At 54.5% G+C, this 17,863-nt stretch overlaps 1 protein-coding gene across 1 annotated transcript in view; it reads left to right on the top strand.

The window, feature by feature from the left end:
• The window catches only part of ATP2B2 (ATPase plasma membrane Ca2+ transporting 2), a 129,550-nt gene that overhangs the window by 48,845 nt on the left and 62,842 nt on the right, over positions 1 to 17,863 (top strand). Inside the window, exons 3-5 of the mRNA XM_082662855.1 lie at positions 227 to 424; positions 7,272 to 7,529; positions 8,540 to 8,665. Coding sequence (XP_082518981.1) covers positions 227 to 424; positions 7,272 to 7,529; positions 8,540 to 8,665 — 582 coding nt within the window. The remainder of the gene's footprint in view (positions 1 to 226; positions 425 to 7,271; positions 7,530 to 8,539; positions 8,666 to 17,863) is intronic.

The raw sequence follows: 17,863 nt of genomic DNA, 5'->3' as shown, positions 1-17,863 counted from the left end.
GCAGAATATTCCAGTCCTCCAACCCCAGCACGCTAGTGTCTCTGTTCAGGAGACCCTCTGGGCCAAAGCGAACACTGGGCGCCGGGCTCCTGGTGGGTGCCTGCCAGCCCCCTGCCTCGTTTTTGCCTCTCTCCCCTTCTCTCCTCCCTCCACCGTGTGGATGATTCCCGGAACGTGTGTGTGTCTCCTGGGCCCCCAGGCCAACCTCTCTGCGCTCTGTCCGCAGGTTTGCCGGGTACCGCTCCAGACCTGGAAAAGAGAAAGCAGATTTTTGGGCAAAACTTTATACCTCCAAAGAAGCCAAAAACCTTCCTTCAGCTCGTTTGGGAGGCACTGCAAGACGTGACGCTGATCATCCTGGAGATCGCGGCCATCATCTCCCTGGGGCTATCCTTCTACCACCCGCCCGGTGAAAACAACGAAGGTAAGACAGGGCCTGGGACCCCTGCTGCCCACCCGGCAACACGCGTGCCTGGCCACACAGGAGGGCACTAGGAGCTCGCGGCCGTGGCTCCCTCCAGGTGAGGAAACCAAGGCCCAAGGGGCAGGGCCTCACCCACAGCTAGTGGGTGGCTGAGCCTGACCCCATGCTGAGAGTGTCCGGCCCCTATTCTCCCATGTGTGAAATGCAGGGGTTGGACCAACAACGGTCATGTTAGAGTGAGTGTTTATTGAGCACTTACAGGGTGCCGAACTCTGGGCTGAGATGCTGTCCTAACAACCCCATGAGGTAGGGTCCATGATTATGCCCATCTTAAAGATGAGGAAACCAAGGCACAGAGAAGTGAGTTAACTGGCTCGAGGTCACCCAGCGAAGAAATAGTCCCCAGGTTTTGCACTGGGGCTTGTTAAAAACACCACTGCCCAGACCACTCCCTGAGAGACTCTGGTTGTGTTGGATGGAGCCCAAGGGTGGGTGACCCCGAACTCCTGTCCAGGCTGCTCTCTAAGAGCTCCCCACTCTCACAGCTGGAGACACAGCCCCCGAATCGCTCACCCGGGGCCCACATCCACGCTCTGATCTGACAGGGCATCAACCCTGTGCTCAGGTGCCCTGCTCCCTGGGTGCTCCAGCTTCTGAGCGACCCTGTTTCAGCTCCAACACTGGGTTTCTCCTCAGAACCCCGAAATTGCTGGCTCCTTAAGGCCTGCAACTACGAAAAAATCCATGATGACGTCCGAGCTCTGTGCACCTGATATTCCACAACAGGGACCACAGACTTCAGCCCACGGCCGACTCTGGCTCACCTCCTGTTTTTATATGGCCCGTGAGCTAAGATTGGTGTTTACATTTTTAAGCGGCTGAAAGAAAATCAAAATAATACTATTTCGCGGCACGTGACTATTGTATGAAAATTCATGTCATCATCTAAAAATGCAATTTCGTTGGGACACCCCCATTTCTTTTCCATGCTGTCTGTGGCTGACTTCCCACCACGACGGCAGGGTTGAATGACTGTGACAAAGACAGCAAGGCCCACAAAGACTGAAGTATTCACTTCCAGGCCTTTTATAGAGAAAGTTCGCCAACCTCTGTCCTAGAAGATCAGGAAGGGAAATTTTGCTCCAAGAAAGCCATTCTCCCTGTCCCCGGCCAGCCACCGCTCTCTGAGTGTGGAAGGAGAATAAAGTGGATGAAGACTCAGTTTCTGAAGTGAGCCCGTTCTCCCGGGTTAGAATCCTGTCTCCATCACTTCCCGGCTGTGTGCCCTTAAGCAAGTCACTTTCCTTCTCTGAGTCTCAGTTTCCTCATCTGCAAAACAGGGCGACAGACCTCACCTTGAAGGGTTATTACAGGGAGGTGGTGAAGGGCCGTGTGGACAGCGTGGCACACACAGAGGGCACCTGGAGGTGCTGGACCTGCAGCCGCTGCGGGGAGACCGCCCCGGGTTTCCTTCCCTGCATCCCCGTTGGGGATCCCACACTGTGTGACCTGCGGGGGTAGGACTCTCAGTCCCGGTCCTGGCTTGGTTCAGTGTCACGCACACCCTTGTGGGCCTGACGCGGAACATGGTTTCCCACGTGACGAGTCTCAGACCTGAGAGGGCATCCCGAAACCTGTCCTGGGTTCTGAATGGGGACATTGTTTTGTGGGTGGAGGAGACAGCGTGCCGCTCACCCAGGGAGGGTTCTGGGGCAAACCCACCTTCTCAAAGTCAGGACTTAGAAGTCCTAATGGAAAACCTCATAAATAAATGAGGAGTTTGGGGTTAACATATACACACTACTATATATAAAATAGATAACCAGCAAGGACCTACTGTATAGCACAGGGAACTCTACTGAATATTTTGTAATAACCTATAAGGGAAAAGGATCTGAAAAAGAATATGTGTGTGTGTGTGTGTGTGTGTGTGTGTATGTATGTATATACACACATGCATGTATAACTGAATCACTGTGCTCTACACCTGAAACTAACACGACACTGTAAGTCAATTATACTTCAATTTTTTAAAAAGAAAGGAAAAGAAAACCTCAACCTCCATTCATCCTTCATTCCAGAAACTGAGCACCCCCCAAGGGCTAGGGCTTCACCAGCTCCAATGACAGCTTTCCTTTATGATGACAAAGTCTTTTAAACCTGTATCACTCTACGCATATATACATAGATAGATCGGCAGACAGATATATATGCACACACATACCATGAGATATGTGGGATCACATATTTTTGTTGTTAGCTTTTTATAATCTGATTTGGCGTTAGTAGAAAAGTATAAACACTTTTCTTTGTTATTAATTATAATTAGACATTTCCTCATCAATGTGCTGTGTAAGTAGATAATCCTACTAGCGTCACTGCTTCAGGCAAGCAAATAAAAAGTGAAAAGCATGTAAGAAATCACCCTTATGGGTCTCCTTTCCCCAAATGAGAAAGTGGTCTCTGAGGTTCCTTGAACAGCTGTCACCCCACCCCCTCCCAGGCCAGAGTTTTCTGAGAAACTGGATAGCCAAGTTTGTCTGGCCAACTACCTCAGTTTTATACCTAGTATTACTGGCTGATTTCTTTTCTCTGCATGCCCTCTTTCCAAAGAGGGTTTAAAGCAGATAAATGTGCTACCACGATTGAGGTATAAATTTGACTTTGAACCTCCTGGCAGCCAAAGCAGAAAGTGAATTAGTATGATTCGCATAGCTCAAGTAATCAACATGGAGGAAAGCTAGTCCTTTAGGAAGACAGCGTGTCCCCTGACAACGAATTCTGGGATGAACTTTCGCGTAGGATATTATGAGAGATGCATAATGGGCAGCATTCTCTGCAGAAGTTTTCCAGAAAATATAGAAGATGGCTCACGGCTACTTGCATGAGCCTTGAACAAAGCTAAGGGTGCAACACAAAGCGTAATAAGAAGGGAATTCCTACTATTTTTAGAGCCACCACTGGTTGGAAGCTTTTAGGGTAACAGCTCATTTGATCCTCACTTGACCCTCACAACAACCCCGTGGGCAGGTGCTATTATCACCCAGGAAACCAAGGCCCTGAGATGGTAAATGACTTGGGAGGAGCTCAGACTTTGGGAAGCGGCAGAACCGTGACTCAGACCAAGGCGTTCCAGCTCCCGAGCCCACGCTCCTATCCCTCGGCTACGTTTCCTCAGAAAGTGACCAGGTTGAGTCAGTGGAGAAGTGACCTCATGTGACCCAATTTAATGCAAGATTAGAACTCAGCAGGCAGATGATAGAGGGGGTGCAGTGGGAACATGGATCAGGCTCCCAGGCTGTACCAGGAGGAGCCTTCCCCCAGCCCTGCACACAGATGGCTGTGATCACCTCCATCTTAGAGAGGTGGGAGCCAAGGCCCAGAGAGGGGAAGGACTTGCCTAAGGTCACACAGCTTTTAGACAGTAGGGCTGGATTTTAAACCCAAGGCTTCTGGTTCTTTCTACTGCCCTCCCTTCCTGCAGCTGAGACAGTAGCTCAGGCCACACTCAGTTGATGAGCGCAGATGCACACACTCTAGTCCCACAGAATGAAGTTCCTGCACTTCGAGACTGTGCTACCTCCTCCCCAGCACCCAGGCCCTGGCCTGAGCTCTGAGCTCTGGACCTTCCGTGTTGCCTGGACCACCCCCTGCCATGTCAGACTCAGGCTGCATCAGTTATGTATAAAACGACGCTGGTGATGAACTAACAGGCTCTAGGCTGCCTTGCCCTTCCCTGTTGGCTTTCTTGGCTCAGAGACCTCCAGACACTTGTCAGAGGTCACACAACACTTTTGTGGCAGGGCTGGGATAGGCATACCCCATGTTTCCCACTCCCTGCCTGTGACAGCTCCCCTAGTGCCAGAGTGCCAGCAGAGCGACCGGCACATAGTAGGTGCTTGGAAAATGTTTGTGGCTTGACCCGTTTTGAGAGCCCTTATTCGATGCCAGGCCCTGGTAACCACCTAGACAGTAGTTTCCCCATTTTACTGATGAACAACTAGAGGGAAGCCCAGAGAGGCCAAGTGGATTCCCCAAGGTCACACAGACAGTATGTGGCCACACCCTAGAAAACCCCGCGTCCAGGGAGGGCAGCTGCAGGTTTCCCAGACGCTGTGGTCACAATCTCCAGATTCCTGTCCCTGCCCCAGTCCAAGGGAGCCCCAGAGGAGACCTCAGCAGGGCCCACCCATGCCCCTCTTTCTTCCCCTTTCTCATCTCTTTCCCTTAATTGCACCAGAGCAGCAGGAGTTGTTTTCAGGGTTTGGCGGCTCCCGATAGCTTAAGCAATCTGCATCCCTACTTTCTTGCCATCCCAGGGCACCATGTAGTCATCAGATAGTTCTCAAAAAGCTAATGGAATTTTTGCTGGCCAAGTGAGTGCCCTCAAAGGCCCAGAGGGCTCCTTGGTATTGAATCAGCAAGGGCAGCAGACGGGGCTTGGAGACAAGGTAACAGGTAACAGGTCTCAGCTACCATGCCCTTGGTTCTCAGAAGTCAGTCCAAAGAGAGAAGCTCATGAAAAGGAGAGGACCAATGTCTGCCGTGTACTCACCACATGCCAGGCCCTTACTAAGCCCTGGGCTCACAAAGTCCCTGGGGTCATCCCACTTTATAGCTGTCCAAACCGAGACTCAGAGAGGCCAAGTCACTTACGCAAGATCACACAGCAGAGCCTGGATTTGAAGCCATGTCTTTCCAGTTCCAGGGCCCAAAGGCTTTTCATTGTCCTGGACTGTCTCTGAGTGTCCTGAACATTTCAGTAACTAAAGCGGGGGGCCATTGATGAAGCACAGGACAGGGACAAAACAGCCCTCCCCCTTACAGAGCATGTGGCAGGGGCAGGGGATAACAAAGGTCCCAGAAGGAGAAGCACTGGGCTCTGTATCTTGAATCACTCCCCCGAGTCCAAGAGAATGCATCTCCGTGTACTGGGTTTCTCTTTAGCAAGGTTCACCTGTGTTTCCCAGTTTGGGGGATTTCACTGGTGTTGTTCACTAGTAGAGGGGCACCTTAGTTCCCCTCCTCCCATCTTCACGTGGTTCTGAAGTCCAACTGGATCCCCTCTGCCACGTGGGGGCTCGAGGCCCCATTCAGGCTGCCTGTGTGATGATGTCACGTGCTGGACAAGAAGCCACCCTTACACTGAGCGTTTACTGTGTGCCTGCTGCGTCAGGTGCTTTACGTACAGCCTCTCCCCAGACTTCACCACCACCTAGGAGGGAGCACCTGTCATTACCCCAGTTTTGCAGATGAGAAAACCAGGGCACAGCGGTTAAGCAGCTAGCTCCGGGCACACAGCTGGGATTTGAGCTCACAGCTATAGCCCGAGGTCAGTTACCATCGCCATGATAACGATTATCATCACCACCAAAGGCTGGTTCAGTTCAACAGTTTAAAATTATTGGAAAAGTCTGAAATTCCCAAAGAAAAGAAAAGTGGCTTTGAGAACCCCACACAGTGGTATAGTTGTTTATGAGCCGATGAGGAGTGGCTGGTTCAGCCAGAGATGTGGAATTTTCTAGTGACCCACACCGCCAGCCTGCAGTGACTCTGTATCATCTCAAGCATGGGCCCACCAGCTGAGCCTTGACCCTTCCAGGAACTGAGCCAGAAAACATTCCCTGGTACCACCTGGCCTTCTGGTCATGTTGCTTTCGACCCCTCATTTCCCAGAGAGTCATGCTGGGGACTCTTGAAACCGCTGTTCTCTATTCCTTGGGACTGAATTAGACTTCCAGACAGTCGACCATGGGTCTTTGGCGACACTTTCTACTTTCCCAGTGAGGCCAGCGTGTGGCAGAGAGGGCCACTGGGCTCAGGGGTAGTGGGCAGGCCAGGTCCAGTGTCAGATTCCAGGCCTGGATTCAGACTCCAGATCTGCTGTGTGATCCTGGCTGAGTTGCTGTCCCTCTCTGAACTGCTTCCCTCCTCTCAGCCAGCTTGAGGATTAAAGTGAATGCCTGGCACACAGCAGGCCTTGCGAATGGCCCAGTGGGGCCCAGCCTCGGTGGAAGGGGCCCGCTCTGAGTTTTCTAGGAGTGGATCGTCAGATGCTGTCCATGGAGAGACACTTCTCCACCCCCCGACCCCTGCCCATTGGAAGGAAGGGCCTAGGCCAGTCCTGGTGTGGCACTCATCTCTCTGGGCCTCAGTTTCCACATCTGTCCATGGGGGTAATACCTCTGACTTTCCGGATCCTTCTGGGGATGCAGGAGACGGGATGTGCGGAGGGGCTTGGAAAGGCGCTAGGGCTCAGCACTGCGTGGGCAGGACCTGCCTTCATGTCCGAGGCCTTGGCATCAGATGTGTCTGGTGTCTTCTTTTTCTTTGTCACATGGTGGGTCTGGCAGGCCTTAAGCAATGTGGGGCCCAGACCTGGAGGTTCAATGGTGCAAGGGTGTGGGGTGGAGGGTCACTGTGGATCAGACAAGTGGCTCGGAGTGTCGGTGTCCTCACTGTGCAGTCGGGGCTCAAATCCAACAAGGGCTGAGTAGGAACCTCCTGGTGCTAAGCACAGGCTGGAGCTTCTGCCTTCCTCCCCTTGAGTCTGGAATGTGGTCTCAGTGACTCCCATTTTGCAGATAAGGACACCAAAGCTTAGGGAAGGCTTACCCAGGACCATAGAGCGGCAGCAGCAGGATTCAGACCAGCTTGTTGGAGGGCAGGTCCAGCACTATGGCTCCCGCCGCAGCCTAGAAACCTGCCTCACAGTTGCTGGAAGAAGGGAAGGAAAGGACATCAGCAAAACTGCATTTTAGACCCTAAAGCACTTGCACTATTGATTGCTGTGAGACCCCTTCTGCCTGGCTGACCCACCCCACCTGCTTCCTTCTGCTGTCTGCAGGATGTGCAACGGCCCAGGCGGGGGCAGAAGATGAAGGGGAGGCGGAGGCGGGCTGGATCGAGGGGGCCGCCATCCTCCTCTCGGTCATCTGCGTGGTCCTGGTCACGGCCTTCAATGACTGGAGCAAAGAGAAACAGTTCCGGGGCCTGCAGAGCCGCATTGAACAGGAGCAGAAGTTCACCGTGGTCCGGGCTGGCCAGGTGGTCCAGATCCCTGTGGCTGAGATCGTGGTTGGGGATATCGCCCAGGTCAAATATGGTAAGTGACCCAACCACAGAGCCACATGCTGGAGCTGGCATCTGGGCACAGGTGGGACCCAGACAGGCTGGTCCAGGGCAGGGGGTGGATTCCTGAAGGCTGAGCCCAAGCCAGGTTGTCTTCTGAGCTCCTTGGAGAGGTGGAAGGCTCCTTTCTGGAGGTAGGATTCCAGAATCCATTTAAATCAGAAATGGCAAATACATGGCACACGTACCACAACTCTCCAGACTTCTACCCTTAGCAGACATTCCTAATCAATCTCAGCTCAAAGCCTAGATACATCCTCAGACGCCTTCTCAGTATAACACTCCAGGGACCACTAACACTCAGAATGGGTTGATGAGGTGAAATCCATTTCCCACCTCTGATTCGGCTGTTAATGGATGGTTGTTGGGCTAGAGAAGGTGTTACAGGGAGTGGACATGGATGAGTGAACATTCTAGGCCTGTGATACTGCCATGGAGAACGTGAGCAGGCTGGTGCCAAAGGGGATTTAGATGAGATATGTCCTAGGTAAGTAGAGGCCAAAGATGGGGGAAAGATTGGCAGGCCTCTCCTCACTCAGCCCTAGGGGGCTTGGTTTCCTCTGATAACATGCCTGTCTTGGGGGGGCTCTTCAGCCTAGTCAAGAGAGATTAATCCCTTCCAAAAGAATTTCCCCAAAACAGAGTTGAGACCAGAGAAGATTGAATCATTGAGAAAACTGGGCCCCAAGTCCATGCCATGCCAAGAGAAGCACTTTATAAACTGAAGGATATGCCCACCCAAGCGAGGATTATTGCGGGACCTAACCTCAGCCCCCCGGGCCTCATGCCCTTCACCCTGACCCCAGGCTTCAGCTGTCTGTGGTCCTTTGATGGGCACCATCTTGGCTTCTGTATCCTGGGAACTCTAGGCAGCCAGTTCCCAAGGGCGAACCTTCCTTGCAACCACACCTTGAAGAGAATACTCCAGCCTCTCCAGCCACCTGAGACCCTGCTGACTGACCCCCTCACCCTTCTTCCTACCAGGCGACCTCCTCCCTGCAGATGGCCTCTTCATCCAGGGCAATGACCTCAAGATCGATGAAAGCTCCCTGACAGGGGAGTCTGACCAGGTGCGCAAGTCTGTGGACAAGGACCCCATGCTGCTGTCAGGTGAGCTGTGGCCCACGGTGGGCTCACTCCCATTGCCGCTTCTGCCCCCATGCCCAGGGGGCATCCATGTCCCCTTTATGAGGCTGGAGGGTCTCAGAGACTTTGGTTCTTGTCTCCAGATCTCTGGCCAACTCGGACCCAAACGAGAACTCCCTCCCTTTTCCCCTGCAGTCGTACATTGAGCCTACTGTGCACTGAGCAGCACTGCAGGCCCTGGGGCGAGCACAGTGAATAAAACTGACAACGAATTCCTGCCCCCATGAAACTTACCTTCTAGTAAGTTGATTTTCTGAAAAGTCAAACATGGAAGCCTGTTCTCGTGAAAGATGAGAAAGAATCAGTCTGGTGATGCCTACTTTAGATGCGTGCTGTGTGCCAGGCATTGGGCTGGAGGCTGGGGACACAGCAGTGTACAAGGCAGATGAGGCCCCAGCCTTGAGGAGCTTGTAGTATAGTGTGGAGAGACAGACAATGTTAAAATTCCAGAGGGTAATACATATATGATGAAAAAAAAGCAGGGCGATGGAGTGCAGGTGGTGGGGGAGGTCGGGGCGGCCACATGTGAGCTGAGGTGTGAATGATGGAGAGGAGCTGGTCTTGCAACTTTCCAGGGAAAGAGTATAGCAGGGAGCAGGAGTAGCAAGTGCAAAGGCCCTGAGGCAGGACCGGGAGCAAGAGGGAGACCTTGTGCACCATGGTCAGGAGTTTATAAATTTTCTGCGTACGATGAGGATTCTCTGGAATCAGCAGTAAGCTGATCATGTTTACATTTTTAAGATCTCAGTCTGGCTGCTTCAGGGGGCAAGAGAGGAGAGGAGACCCTGCAGAGGTGAGGCACCAGACAGGTGAAATACTCGCCCTCCAAGCAGGGGCACCAAAAAGGCTTTATTGTCCAGCAGCGCTCAGCAAACATCCTCTGAGCAGTTGCTCTGGGCCAGGCCCTGGGCCCTCCCTTCCTTGATGTTACAGACTCATCCCCTGGCCTTGGAAGCCCCCAGCTTGAGTAAGCTGGGGGAAGCAGACCAGCAAACAGCTGATTCCACAGTAGAGGAGTGAGGAAGGTGTGAGAAAACCGACAGAACAGAACTATCCAGAGAGGTGGAATTGAGCTGGGTTTTAAGGGGTGAGTAGGAGCCCACCAAGCAGAGTTGTGGAGAAAGGGCCCTCCTAGCAGAGGGGCAGCGGGATTTCCTAGAAATACAGAAGAGGAGAGCAGCATGTCTGCAGGGTACGACGGTAAAAAGGAGTGAGAATTGGGTCTGGGGCATTTATTATCAAGAACTATCTAACCAACATTTATTAAGCACCTACTGTGTGCCCGTGGTTAATGAGACAAACAAGGTCCCTGCCCTCCTGGAGCTTAGAATCTAGTAAAAGAGACAAACAAGGAAGGAAAAAACAAGCAGATATTTAACATAATTTCAGATAGTGATAAGTCAGGTGAAGACATTACACCATTATAGTGAGATAGAGACCCTGAGAAAGGGGACGGGAATCTTAGTTGATCAGGGAAAAGCCTGTCTGAAGAGGTTGCATTTGAGCTAAAACCAGAACAATGAGAAGAAAGAGCATTCTAGGCAGAAGGATAGCGAGTGCAAAGGCCCGGGGCGGGGTCTGACCAAGTGATCATGGAAAGCCTCAAATGCCCTTTGGAACTTAGAGCCACATGAGAGCTCAGTAAATGGTCATTGCTCTGTGGCCCTGGTTCTGACCTCTGGGCTTAAGTGGTTGTCAGACAGGCGAGCATCCTTGGGAGAAGTGGCCAGGTGGGTCACGGGGATCAGTGCAAGTCGAGGGAAGGAGCTAGGCCTGAGTGGATGAGTGATGAAGGTTCCAGACAGTTTGGAGGAAGGAGAGGAGGGATGGTTCCCTGACAGGAGACTGGGGAGAGAAAATGTTCAGGGTCACTGACCTGAAGCATGAGCAAACAGCCACAGAGGTGGGCACAGGTGCAAAGACATTGGAAAAGAGCAGCAGGGCAGAGTTGGATGGGAAGTCGGCTGGCCAGCTGGAGTGGAATCAACCACTCTAGTCTCGACCTTCCATCTGGCTGGAAGCCCAGGCAAATGGAGTAGACCCTGGGCCTCTGGACGTCAGGAAACGGGAGCCAAGGTCTCCCGTGGTGTCTTTGTGGGCAAGATGGAGAAGACTGTGCTGAGGCCAGGGGATTTCGGTCAGTTTGTGCTGACTCTTGAACTGCTGGCAATCTGGTGAAAGGTTTCTAGCGGCCTTCCCTGGAGCTCTGTCCTGTTGCGGTATGGAACGTATGCCCATCAAGTTCACAGAGACCACAAGTCCAGGAAGGCTGACAAAGAGAAAGCAAGGATCAGTACCCACAAAGATGGCCAGAGTGCAGGGTGAACTAGACTCAAGAAAATGAAACTTGACCGTGAGCTGCAGTACTGACATTCAGAAACCCAGCTGCCTGGCGGAGAGGGAGGGCAGTGGCTTAGCCCAGGCTCCTGGGGAAAAGACAGTGAGAAAGGGGCATGGTCAGCCCGATGGAAAGCAATCTAATTGGAAAGAGAAGGATTCTGTAACAGTCAGAACCATTCCAGGAACAAAAGAGGCTGCCTGTATGGTAGTGAGTTCCCCGTCACTGATTGTGTGTGAGCAGGGCCTGGACAGGCTATGGGTGGGTATGTTGTAGAGGAGGCCGAAACCCTGAATGGGTGCTGCATTCAGTGCTGCTCCCTGCGGTGAGAGTCCCAGATTCAGTACACCTGTTCTCACCTGCACCTCTGCTATAGACCCACCTTGTTTCCTTCCTTCTGCCCTGCCTCTGCTGAGGCCGTTCCCTCCTCCCACACGGCTCTCTCCCTTCCCCACTGCACATTTAACTCCTGCCCATCTGCTCAGTCCCACCTCCTCCATGAAGTCTTCCCTGACCACCCCTGCCCTGTGCCACCTGGGACCCATGCATTAGCCTGTGACGTCACACTGCGCTCGGCCCATTCGGGCACAGCCTCATCATGCTGATTGAGTTTTGTGCTGCGCAAAGCATCTCAGGTAAAATAAAGAGCAAACCCATCCACAGTCCCATCACCCAAACAAATCCAACAGGTCTCACTTTTATGGGCCCCTTCCGTCCTTGGCCGGTCCAAGAGGGTGGGAGCCCGAGCCTGAGGCTGTCGGGAGGTCAGCCCAGCTCCACCCCAGGCCCTGCACACCTTAGGGCTCAGGCACTGTCTGCCAGAGTGAGGAGGGAGGCTGCGCTGCATTGTAGAAAGAGCAGAGTTGGGCAGGCTGAGCCGGATCTGGGCTCTGAAATGAACTTGCTTTGTGGCCTTGGGCATGTCGCTTCACTTCTCTGAGCCTCAGTTTACCTGTGAGGAGAACAGTGGCGTCCTGGTGTGTGATGTAGGTGAGGCCCCTACCTAGCACAGTGCTGCCGGAGGGATGCTCACGGTCGGCTGGTTCCCTTCCCTGTTCCTCGGATGGAGCCTGGACTTGGGAGTGAGATAGCCTGGGTTCACATCCCGACTCTGCCCTTCACTGGCTGGGAGACCTTGGACGATCTTCTTATACCCTTTCTGAGCCTCCATTTTCTCACTTGTAAAGTGGGAGAGGAACCCCAGCTTATATGTCCATTTCCCCTCCCTTCCTTCTTCTTGAATGTGTCCCCTTTCCCCCTCTCTGGGCTGGCCCTGTCTCTCCCCCATCCAGCTCCTCTCCACCTTCAGCCTGCCCAAGCCTGCCTCCTCCAGGGGGTTCCCCTGGATTGCTGTCTTCCCCAGTGCTCTGAACCCTGCATAACTGCCATTTGGACTCTCACATGACCAGACATCTCGGACCCTTCCCCTGTGCCGGTGGCTTTGCTGGGCCTTCTGGTCAGATGACCCTCAGAAAACACAGAGGGACCATGCTGGGGGCCCCTGCAGGGTCCTCATGGTAGTTCAGACGCCCCCACATGGCACCTGGCACACTGGCTCAGCCTAGAGGAAGGCAAAGAATGCTCAGTTCTCGATCAGGTGGCCTGCCATGCCCGACCTTTGACCCTGGAAATGTCCCTTCCTCTCTAAGCCTCCATGTCTGTGTCTGTGCAGTGAGCCGGTGAGGAGCCCTTCCCCCCTGCCTGCTCCACAGGGCTGTTGTGGGGAGCACATGCCTGGACAGATGTGACTGTCCTCTGTGAACGGTGCACGTGTGAGATGCTGTGTGCTGTGGAATGAACACAGCCTTTGGAGGCAGAACCTCCAGGTTCCAGCCCTGCATTGGCTCCCGCTATGACCTCTGCCCATCAGGACCTCAGTCTCCCCATCTGACAAGTGGGGGCAGACGAGCCTTCAGAAAGATTCAGATGTCTCCAAAGCTGTGGGCACAAAGGAAATCCTAAAGGCCTGGAGCTCGCCCCCCAGGACACACGGGCAGACACAGGCCCATGTCTGCAGTGGCTTCAGCCCAGGCAGAGTAGAAACGTGCAGAAATCGCAGGTCCCTACATCCACGGGGTGAGGTGGGGGAGTGTGGACACCAAAGCAAGCACTCACTTGCTTCCCCTGCTGCCTGTGGACGTGCCCCCGTGTGGCCGCAAAGTCCAGTCTCTGCAAGGGGAGCAAGAGGTTCAGATTTTTCAGGTCAATCTCCCGATGTTGAAGACGTTGGGAAGAAATTCCAATTTTTCAAAAGCCTGTGTGGGTCAGACAACCTATGGGTGGGCCCTGGAATACAAACTCTGACCTCGGCCTATTTTTTTTCTTAGTTTTGTATTTTAATATAATTTCAAACTTGCAGAAAAGTTGCAGGACTAGTACAATGAACGCCTGAATGGCCTCCCCTCTGGTTCAACTGCTGTTGCCATTGTGCCTCCCTTGCTCTCAGGAGCCTCCCTCTCTCCTTCGTCAGGGCCTCTTCCTACTTCAGGTGTGTCTCCGAAGAAAAGGTGTCCTCGTGCATAACCACAGCACAGTGATCAATTCAGGAAGCGTTGATGCCATACTGATAACCGACATACCATCCATATTCACACGTGCCAGCTGTCCCCACAGCGTCCCCCAGGCTGGGAGCCAGCGCAGCCGCGTGACGTTTAGGTGTCCTGCCTCTTCAGCCTCCTTTAGCACAGAGCAGGTCCTCAGCCTTCTTTTGCCTTTCCTGGAAGGCCAGTGGTTTTTAATCTGCCTGGGTCATGAAGCCCCATGAGAGTCCCATGAAAGCAATAGTCCCTCTTATGAGAAGTAAATGTCCGGACTTGTCACCTTACAGCCTGTCAGTGGACTCACAGATCCCTAGAGAACCATGGTCTGGTCTCGATTTGCAGCTGGGGAAACTGAGGCCCCAAGCAGGCGTGTAAAGGCCCACCGAGGCCAGGGCCAGAGGGAGACTCCAGCCCGGCAGCCTCCTAGCGCCCACATGCGAGCGCACCTCCGAGGACCCCTTGACTTCATTACCCAGCGGTGTGGCCTGTTTGAAGCACCTGATAGTGAATTCCACGGGGAAACCAACAATCAGGCACCATCGATGTGGCCATGGAAGGGACAGGGGCCAGCGGGCCAGGGTGGGGACTGTCCTCAAAAGCAGCAGGCCCTGGCTCCAGCAGGCCCATTGGCTCGGTCCCCTGCAGGACCCCAGCCTCCTCCATCACCCCTGGAACCAGAGCATGAACAGCATGAGGTTACCCAGGACATCGACAAACTCTCTCGGGCCTGCCGAGCGGAAGGCCAGGCACGGGGAGCCGGACCTACCACCACTGCCGCTGCCACCAGGGAGCCTAGGACAGCACCGTGACCGCAGGAAGGCCCAGTGTGCCGCTCGGCCCGCGCTCTCTCCATTACACTACCCTGCCTCTTCTCCATGAGAGGCAGCGGGGTGTAGTGGATAGAGCACGGGTTCAAGTCCCGGCTCCACCGCTCACGGTTGTGTGACCCTGGGCCATCGCTTAACCTCTCTGAGCCAGAGAGGCCACAGGTGGGCGGAGGGGCTTGGGGTTGTGCCTGCACTAAAACCTACCTCACAGGGCTGTTGTGAGGGGGACGGGCTTGTGGGCCATGAAATGCTTTGCCGACTGTCTAATGCTCTGTGAGCATGCGTTATTACTGTTATTAACTGCGTTGATAACAATAATGAAGACAGAACCGCGTCTGGCGTGGCAATCGCATTGGCTTTGCTTGGTGCTTGTGCCGGAGGCAGGTAATAATCCCCAGAGAAGGCCTCCGTCCCTTCTTCCCTTCTCTACCCTCAGGAAAAGGCCTTTTAGAAGGTCTGACCTCCCCGCTCTCGCTGTCCAAAGAGAGGCTTAGGAAGTCAAAACCAGGAGAGTGAGGAGCTCTGGGTTTAAGCCCCTACCTGTGCCTCATGTGCTGTGCAACCTCACTGAGCCATTTGCCCTCTCTGGGCTAAGAAGATTCACTTTGTAAAGTTAGCCTCCTCTAGCTCTGCCACCTGGGACTCAGTGCACCCCACTTGCCATCGCATGAGACTTTGGCCCCGAGATGCCATCTGCCAGGCCTGCAGCAAGTCTGAGGCAGAGATGGGCTTTGAGTCTGCAGTTGGGAAAGTTCTGGCCGACACTCAGCTGCCAGGTTAGAGGCCACAGAAGTCATCTGCAGGGAGAGGAGATGAAGGTTCAGGTGGGGAAGGACAGGCCGTCCCGTTGGTGGGAGCCCGCAGTGTTCCCTGGGCCCGAGCTCCTTTCTGGCTCACGGATGGATGGACAGACAGATGGGCGGGAGCTAGATGCTGACAGAGCTCCCTCACCGCTCGCCTGCCTCCCTCTCGCTCCTCGGGGCTGTGTCCCCAAACAGCTCTGCCTCTGACTTTGTGCACAAGCCTTCCCAGCACGGGAGAGAGAATAGGAGCCACCCGGCCGCCCAGCAATGCCCTGTGAAATGCGGGTGATGATAATGACCTCACCCGGGGACTGTGGCCACCGAGTGGGAAAAGGGGTCAGATAGTATGGGGCACATGGGGAACGTCCATAAGTATTAGCTCTCTTCTTCCCTCCCCCCAGAATACTTACAGCGGCTCCCTACTGAACCCCGAGGAGACACCCAACCCTGCAGCTCTGCACTCAGGCCACCCTCAGCTTCAGCCCAGCCGATCCGCAGCCGTCACACTGTCCCATCTCCCCCCTTTGCCTGGGCTGTGTCCCCCGCCAGCCACGGGACCCTTGGGTCTCTGTTGTCCTGTGTTGTTGCTGATGTGTGTGCCTGTCTGTTCCCCTCAACCCTAACTAGACTGTGAGCCCCTGAAGGGCAGGGACCACCAGAGGCCCCTTGGGCCCCAGAGCCCGGCACAGAGCTGGACTCCACCACACCTGTCCATCCCATGAACAAGCGTGGCCCTGGAAGGGAGTGACACATGGTCAGTTTGTCTGCTCAGGCCTCTGCTGGCCCGTCAGAACTCCCCGAGATGCTGCCTTTTCATGGAGGCTGCCCTACCCCACCCAGGAGTGGCCCTCATCTCCTTGGGACCTAAGGTGCCCAGACTTCACCATTGAGAGGTGATGACCTAAGCCAGACCTCCCCATTTTACAGAGGACAAAACTGAGGTCCACAGAGGAGACGGCTGGCCTCAGGTCACACAGCACATCAGCAGCAGACACCAGACTTGTTCCCAGTCCCTTCCCCCTCAGCCTAGGGTCCTCTCTATCAACCACCCCCCATGCTGTGTGTTCTGAGGGGCTCCATGGGAGCATAAGGAGGTGAAGGATGGTACCCAAGGGACCATGGGCTTGGGAGCCTGGTGCAAGGCCCAGCCAGGGCCCCCCTCCCCAAAAGGTTCTCAACCTCTGTCCGCACCCAAAGACCCATGGCTTACATGGGTCTGCAGCCCTTGGGGTTAAACATTATCCCCTGCAGGGGATCCTGGAGCTGGGGAGTGGCAGCCTGGGGGTGACCTGGTCTGCTCTGTTCTTCCTCCTGCAGGAGGGGCAACCAGGCTGTGAGGTCCCGGTGCGGGAGAGGGGCAGCCCAGGGAGGACAGCTGGGCTGGATGAATTTGACCCTTTGTGAAACCATAAAGATGGCTTATTGAGGGTGTGTGGATTCTCCGTTATAAATGTAATACATGTCCACCATGGGAGATACAAAAAAGGAGGTAGCAGGGAGGACAGTGCTAGATTCCAGCTACAAGCCTCCACTGTGGCAGGAGGAGAGGTCTCGCCCTCACACCTGCCCTCCAGGGGCTCACAGGCTAGTGGGGACACCAGGCTGGGAGGCACCCCCAGGGGAAACCCCGGGGGGCAGTCCAGAGGAGAGAGGTGATGTCCTTTTGTTGGGGTCAGGGAAGTCACCTAAGAGGAGAGGCATTTGTCCTGAGCCTTGAGGAGGAGGTTTTGGAGAAGAGGTGTGGGAAGGGCATTCAGGCAGTGATAACTATGTGAGCAGAGGCAGGAATGGGGCTGGGGACCAGGGCTGGACAGAAGGGCCCAGTGAGCTGTGCTGCGCCCAGGGCTGAGGGCGCAGTGTGGGAATCAGTGGTCAAGGGCCGGAAGAAGGTTGAGGTGTGATCCAGGGGGTGCTGACCAAGGTGTTTGGACTTTGAGGAGCTATGGGGGGGGTGTCTGAGCTGGGGAAGCAATGGTCAGAGCGAAGGCTGGGCGTGCTGCCGGGGCACAGAGGGAGGGAGGGCCAGAGGGGGAGTTTGATGCCCCCAACTTCTCTGGCCCATCTGAGGCTAGGGCCTGGAGGACTCCCCAGGGCTCATCGAGGCTGGGTGGGGGGCATGCTATGCCTTCACCCCATGTCCCCGCATCCCCATGTTGCGGGCAGAGGCCACCTCCCTGGCTTCCTCCGCCTTCCTCCCTCCTCCCTGGCCTCCCAGTGCTGAGATGGGAGTGATTAGATTAGAAGGTGATTTGGGGTCTGATTATCTTGGGTGGAAATTGGCCCCCTGTGTCTTTTTCCATTCCGCCCAGGACTGGGGAGGTGGGGAACAGCTTCTCCATCACCAGCCAGGCAGAGCCAACTTTTTCACAAACATGTTTGAGACCAGAGTGTGAAGCCTTCTTTCCTGGGGAAGAGCAGTACGTGAGAAACCGGACAAGGGCTTGGTCCCTCTCCAGCTGGTGACCCTGGGCAAGCTACTTCTCCCTCAGTTTCCTGTTCTGTCGACCGAGGGCCAGTATGAGGACTAATGAGATGATTGTGTGGGAAGGATTAGGGTTAGGGTTAGGGCACAAAGCCTGGAGCGGAGTAGGTGTCCTACAGAAGGTAGCACTGGTTGCTGTCCCTGCCATCTACGCCCTGTGAGTGCACTGAAG

This window comes from Grampus griseus (genome assembly GCF_964374135.1).
Source record: "Grampus griseus genome assembly, chromosome: 10".
Classification (NCBI taxonomy): Eukaryota; Metazoa; Chordata; class Mammalia; order Artiodactyla; family Delphinidae; genus Grampus; species Grampus griseus.
The sequence above is the reverse complement of the archived record's forward strand: the minus strand, read 5'-3'. Positions and strand labels throughout refer to the sequence as shown.